This window comes from Mya arenaria, chromosome 7 (assembly GCF_026914265.1).
Source record: "Mya arenaria isolate MELC-2E11 chromosome 7, ASM2691426v1".
NCBI classification, from domain to species: domain Eukaryota; kingdom Metazoa; phylum Mollusca; class Bivalvia; order Myida; family Myidae; genus Mya; species Mya arenaria.
Window position 1 is genome coordinate 26,910,336 of NC_069128.1, and position 7,717 is coordinate 26,918,052.

At 31.0% G+C, this 7,717-nt stretch overlaps 1 protein-coding gene across 2 annotated transcripts in view; it reads left to right on the forward strand.

Moving 5' to 3' along the window:
* Positions 1-5,742, forward strand: part of LOC128240813 (uncharacterized) — a 31,451-nt gene extending 25,709 nt beyond the window's left edge. For both annotated transcript variants that reach the window (XM_052957715.1, XM_052957716.1), the window contains one exon: positions 68-5,742. In XM_052957715.1, coding sequence (XP_052813675.1) covers positions 68-71 — 4 coding nt within the window. In that variant the 3' untranslated portion in view covers positions 72-5,742. The remainder of the gene's footprint in view (positions 1-67) is intronic.
* The last annotated feature ends 1,975 nt before the right edge of the window (positions 5,743-7,717 follow it).

Consider the following 7,717-nt stretch of genomic DNA (forward strand, 5'->3'; position numbering starts at 1 on the left):
TTGTCTGATAGATCCTTATTTGTATTCTATGTTTTCTTTAGGTTTTAATGTATGATCATTTTTCCAGGTAAACCAGTTCCAGACCGTGATCGTAAAATGGCTTAAAGTAGATTGTGCATAACTTGATTCAGTTTTGATCCATGTGTGTTTATTGTTTTGTCTTTATTATAGACTATTTATAAACATGTTTTAAGAAGGAATCAGTTTATTGGGAAATAATTCTATGTTGTAACATATTGTAAGGTGCGAAAAACATGTATAATTCAATACTGATATCAAGTGTAAATATGTACATATAAATATATAGCATGGATTATTATGCGGAATTGCATTATTGTAAATAATATTAGCTTAAAATAACTTCATTGCTGTTGTTGTTTTGCATGTGCAATGCATGTGAAAGACGAAACTCAAATTTATTTGTGACCTAAATTGTCGTATATTTCTTATTTATTTTCATTTTGCAGATTTGATTTTTAATCTGTTCAATCAGATGTATTCATATTTATTTAGATATAGTACATGCTTAAGTTCAGATTCAATGTGATGTTATTTTGTAAATAGTGTTAATATCATAACGAATGTTTTTTATGAAAATCACACTATTGTTTCTATTTTTAAGACCTAAATGTGTATGTTGTTTGCAGTATATTGTCATTGCGCAAAACTTTGATTATAAATTATGTAAAGGAAATATGCATTTTGTTAATTGCTATATTGACTTGTTTTATTGTCTTTATATTTAAATATATCTTAAATTTACTTGCTGAAGAAAAAGTTTGTTTTGTAATCCTTTTAAAATCTGAAACTTACTTTTGGCTTCTATTTTGTTTGTTTGACAAAAGATTATTTAGCTAGTTTTCGAATTTAGTTATTCTTAATGCATTATTTATTAGCGCCGTACGAGTATGTTTACTGCTATCGAAGTGTCTGTTAGATGCATGTTTGTTTGTTTAAAAAAATGTAAATTTAACAAAAAAAGAAACAAGCTGATCTTGTTTATGTGTTACATGACTATTGTAAATAACTTTAGCATTTATTGAATAATGTATATCTTATGTTAAATATGTTTGATTGTGACCTTGCGTTTGGTTTTCAACGGAGTGTGCATCGTTTGGAATCCTGGTTTGTAAATAGTTTGATCGTTTCCGTTTAATTTTAATTGTTTTATGTTGTCGTTGATCATGTTTGTTAGTGTTATGGCTTTATATTGAAATATCATTAATGTGCATAAGTGTATTCAAACCATGTATGTTGTTGAACTATTAACAGGATAAAAGCTTTCTTGTATTCATAACACGTAAGTTTTGATATGTTGTTTACTACACATTCACTTTATAAAATTCCTATTTAAGTGTGTCTTAGTTCATGGATTGTGTATTTACGTAAATAATCATCCTTATGACGGTTTTATATTTTTTGTTTTGTTTTTGTAGTGTTACTGCATATGCCTCTCCATTGTATTTATTCATTGTATATATCATATATGTAAATGAACTTATTATATCAAACAGGTCATGTGTTTTGGCGCATATTGACTGCAAAGAAATAACATTGCCCATCTTATAGTTAAAATATTCATACTTGTTCATAAATATTCATAAGACGGTACATTTATGTATTTTATTAGTGTCTGCAATGTAGCTACTTTACTTATCTAAATGTTTAAAATATTCATTCATTTAACTTAATGAATGGTACATGAACGTGATTTTATGGAGCCTGCAATTAATTTGCTTATCTTTTGTTTATTATTATTATTCTTTATTTATTTAACTTAGTAGATGGAACATGAACGTAAGTTTATGGTGTCTGCAATTTATGAACTTTATTCACGTTAATAATTATAATTATACAATTATTAAACTACGTAGTTTGTACATCAACGTGAGTAAATGATGTCAGCCATGTATATACTTTACTTCCAATAATAATTATAATTGTTTAGTTATAGAACTTAGTAGACGGTACATGGACGTAAGTTAATGGTGTCTGCAGTTTATTTACTTGACGTATGTTAATAATTATTTATCTTAGTAGACGGTACATGGACGTAAGTTAATGGTGTCTGCATATTTATTTACTTGATGCATGTTAATTATTATTGAACTTAGTAGACGGTACATGGACGTAAGTTAATGGTGTCTGCATATTTATTTACTTGACGTATGTTAATTATTATTGAACTAAGTAGACGGTACATGGACGTAAGTTAATGGTGTCTGCATTTTTATTTACTTGACGTATGTTAATAATTATTTGTCTTAGTAGACGGTACATGGACGTAAGTTAATGGTGTCTGCATATTTATTTACTTGACGTATGTTTATTATTATTTATCTTAGTAGACGGTACATGAACGTAAGTTTATGGTGACTGAATATGTATTTACTTGACGTATGTTAATTATTATTGAACTTAGTAGACGGTACATGGACGTAAGTTAATGGCGTCTGCAATTTATTTACTTTACGTACTTTAATAATTATAATTGTTTATATATTTTACTAAGAATACGGTACATGGACGTAAGTTAATGGTGTCTGAATTTTTATTTACTTGACGTATGTTGATAATTTTTTATCTTCGTAGACGGTACATGGACGTAAGTAAATGGTGTCTGAAATTTTATTTACTTGACGTATGTTGATAATTATTTATCTTAATAGACGGTACATGGACGTAAGTTCATGGTGTCTGAATTTTTATTTACTTGACGTATGTTGATAATTATTTATCTTCGTAGACGGTACATGGACGTAAGTAAATGGTGTCTGCATTTTTATTTACTTAACTTATGTTAATAATTATTGCACTTAGTAGACGGTACATGGACGTAAGTTAATGGTGTCTGCATTTTTATTTACTTGACGTATGTTAATAATTATTGAACTAAGTAGACGGTACATGGACGTAAGTTAATGGTGTCTGCATTTTTATTTACTTGACGTATGTTAATAATTATTTGTCTTAGTAGACGGTACATGGACGTAAGTTAATGGTGTCTGCATATTTATTTACTTGACGTATGTTTATTATTATTTATCTTAGTAGACGGTACATGAACGTAAGTTTATGGTGACTGAATATGTATTTACTTGACGTATGTTAATTATTATTGAACTTAGTAGACGGTACATGGACGTAAGTTAATGGCGTCTGCAATTTATTTACTTTACGTACTTTAATAATTATAATTGTTTATATATTTTACTAAGAATACGGTACATGGACGTAAGTTAATGGTGTCTGAATTTTTATTTACTTGACGTATGTTGATAATTTTTTATCTTCGTAGACGGTACATGGACGTAAGTAAATGGTGTCTGAAATTTTATTTACTTGACGTATGTTGATAATTATTTATCTTAATAGACGGTACATGGACGTAAGTTCATGGTGTCTGAATTTTTATTTACTTGACGTATGTTGATAATTATTTATCTTCGTAGACGGTACATGGACGTAAGTAAATGGTGTCTGCATTTTTATTTACTTAACTTATGTTAATAATTATTGCACTTAGTAGACGGTACATGGACGTAAGTTAATGGTGTCTGCATTTTTATTTACTTGACGTATGTTAATAATTATTTATCTAAGTAGACGGTACATGGACGTAAGTTAATGGTGTCTGCATTTTTATTTACTTGACGTATGTTAATAATTATTTATCTTAGTAGACGGTACATGGACGTAAGTAAATGGTGTCTGCATATTTATTTACTTGACGTATGTTAATTATTATCTATCTTGGTAGACGGTACATGGACGTAAGTTAATGGTGTCTGCATTTTTATTTACTTGACGTATGTTAATAATTATTTATCTTAGTAGACGGTACATGGACGTAAGTTAATGGTGTCTGCATATTTATTTACTTGACGTATGTTAATAATCATTGAACTTAGTAGACGCTACATGGACGTAAGTAAATGGCGTCTGTAGTTTATTTACCTGACGTATGTTAATAATTATTTATCTTAGTAGACAGTACATGGACGTAAGTAAATGGCGTCTGCAGTTTATTTACTTGACGTATGTTAATAATTATTTATCTTAGTAGACGGTACATGGACGTAAGTTAATGGTATCTTCATATTTATTTACTTGACGTATGTTAATAATTATTTATCTTAGTAGACGCTACATGGACGTAAGTAAATGGCGTCTGCATATTTATTTACTTGACGTATGTTAATAATTATTGAACTTAGTAGACGGTACATGGACGTAAGTTAATGGCGTCTGCATATTTATTTACTTGACGTATGTTAATAATTATTTATCTTAGTAGACGGTACATGGACGTAAGTTAATGGTGTCTTCATATTTATTTACTTGACGTATGTTAATAATTATTGAACTTAGTAGACGGTACATGGACGTAAGTTAATGGTGTCTTCATATTTATTTACTTGACGTATGTTAATAATTATTGAACTTAGTAGACGGTACATGGACGTAAGTTAATGGTGTCAGCATATTTATTTACTTGACGTATGTTAATTATTATTGAACTTAGTAGACGGTACATGGACGTAAGTTAATGGCGTCAGCATATTTATTCACTTGACGTATGTTAATAATTATTTATCTTAGTAGACGCTACATGGATGTAAGTAAATGGCGTCTGTAGTTTATTTACTTGACGTATGTTAATAATTATTTATCTTAGTAGTAGGTACATGGACGTAAGTAAATGGCGTCTGTAGTTTATTTACTTGACGTATGTTAATAATTATTTATCTTAGTAGTAGGTACATGGACGTAAGTAAATGGCGTCTGTAGTTTATTTACTTTACGTATATTAATAATTATAATTGTTTATTAATTGAACTTAATAGACGGTACATGAACGTAAGTTAAAGGGGCATGCAATGTATATACTTTACCCATACTAAAAAACCCCATTAAATAACAGTTTTTGCAACCACAACCTCTGTATTATTAATGATACACGAGCACAATGTGGGTACACGCAAAGAACGTATGTATGATTCAAGAGCCTTGTTATTTATCCGCACGATATATATTGCACGTTTAAGCTCCGCCTACCTGTTACCGTTCCGACATTGAGGTTGTGTATGCATGAAAACACAATGTACATGGTACATTGTCCATTTTTGAACTTTGTGGACGTACTTTATTGTTCATTAATTGATCTAAGAAACGGTGCAGAAATGAATGATTTAATGTCTGAAATGTATTTACTTACCTACTTCTACATTTTCACTAATCTATTTCAAATGGGAAATAAACTATAAAGTATATGTACACATTCATCGTATTTGAACATTGGATAAGCGACTTATTGTGCTCTTTATGGCAATGTGGTATTTTGTAAAATCACATTACATTGTTTTGTACTGTATTGTATTGCATTGCATTATAGTTGGTACAGTGTATATAGATGGTTAGTGGTTCTAATAAACGGATAGTAAAGTTTTAACCACACTTGTCATATCGGAATTGTAAACTTCTTTTATTACATAGAGAAATGAATAATTGCATGTATTTGATTAATTCTTATGATAAAATACAACATTATGTGTCTAGATGCTGTGTTATAAATGAACTGTACATTCCATTTATTATGTTATTATTTTAAAAGATTACATATTATTGCTATTAATTTTATTGATTGAGGTACATTTACGCTTTAGTTTATATATGAACGATATTTTAATATTTTCGTATGTATGTTTGTGTGTGTTTCTGAAATAAATATTTTAAAAAAGACCTGTTTCTATTATGATAATTCTGCTGCTGCTGCTGCTGCTGCTGCTGATGATGATGATGATTATGATGATGATGATCATAATAATGATAAGATAATGATGATGATGATAATGATGATGATGATGATGATGATGATGATGATGATGACGACGACGACGACGACGACGATGACGATGATGATAAGATGATGATGGTGATGATGATGATGATGATGATGATGATGATGAGGAGGAGGAGGAGGAGGAGGAGGAGGAGGAGGAGGATTGCAAAACCTCCACAAATCGTATTTCTGTGCATGTAACAGGGTGTTACATGTTGAACGTCACTTACTTGTTTGTTTATATCGGTTGTGACCCATGTGAGAGCCCCTTTAAAGTCATGTCCTTCCTCACCTTGTATCTGGTAAAACTCAATCGATGTAATAAGGAACCGCCCTACCCCGTATGTGAAATTGTAACATATTATTTCTTAGAGAACGTATCACTATAATCAATTGTAACATAAGGTGTCGGCCCACAACGAGATTCCTTTCTTTGTTATAAGTAAAATTACTCCAGTTCACCACTTTATAATGAATTCGCAGAAATGATTTCAGCTTTAACACTATCACCATCACTAGCGGATTTAGAGGGGGGCGCATCCGGCGCGCGCCCCCTCTAAAATCGTCAAAGTTTACTTTTTATGTCAATTTAGGAGATAAAAAATAAGAAAATACGCCCATAATGCATCATTTCCAACTACAAATTGTTAATTTTTCTTGATTGCTTAACCCCCAATCCATATGCAAACAGTTTATGCCATACACTTTCGGTTCAGAGGGAGGGGTGCATGTCAAAAGGTTGCGCCCCTAAGCTACGCCCCCTCTAACGTTGATTCCTGGATCCGCCCCTGACCATTCCTCTACCGTTACTTACTATCTATAAAGTCCAGATGACACAGTCATGGCCGCATCTCTTGGGTCATCTCTGAATCCACCCACCGAAGAAAGTGGTCCTGCAAAATATCATTCAAAACCATATTAATGTTTTCAAATATGATATAATTCATGTGCAAACTTGAAAATGGATACAAGAATGCAATGTACACATCATCAAATGCTTATTAAGTGGAGAGTAACATTGTTTTTAAGAACCATTTGAAGGGATACAACGACCTAGAAGCATCTCGTTGTGGGCCGACAACAAAAACAGATATCATCGTGAATCATGTGCTAAATATGTTTATGTTGCCACTTATTCATTAGTATACTGCATTACCAAATCATAGCTTTACACAACATATAACCGTTTTATAATATAGTTCATGAATACCCATCAATATACAATATCTATTTGAGTTTGCATATCGATTTCGAAAAATATCAAAGAAATGATTTAATAAATAAAAAGCGAAATTGAAGCATGCCCATGCTAGACAACGCCAAAACAATACGGCGTCAACAGCCAGATATGAAATAGTCATGTTTGTATCATTATAGGAACGCGTTTTCCTTCAATAATTCTCATATCAGAACTGTAACCAACTAGTATACCGTTTTATATCAAAATTGTTGACGTCGTGTTGTTAAGCTTTTATTATGCAATAATTTAAGTAGCATGCGGATGAGTTACCATAATATTATCTCATTCTTAGCATAGAAACGTACGCTGTTCGGTAATCGCTGACCGTCGTAGCATAATACAGAACAGTTACTACACCCACTAACCTCAGGATTAAAATTATGCAATGCATGCGTCCCGCTCTTGTATAATTTTAAAAACTGGGGTAGTGAATGCAATAGGTCATTCGGAACTCCTCGGCCATTTTTATCGAAAACAACCTCCGATGTATATGGACGGTTTACATACTCAGAAATTTAGCAGTTAAACTTAATGACTTAAAAGTCTAGGGAATCTTAATAATGTTTGCAATAATATACTTCACTAGTAATCTATTTCAACTAAGATCAATAAATACAAGTTTAACACTAAATTTC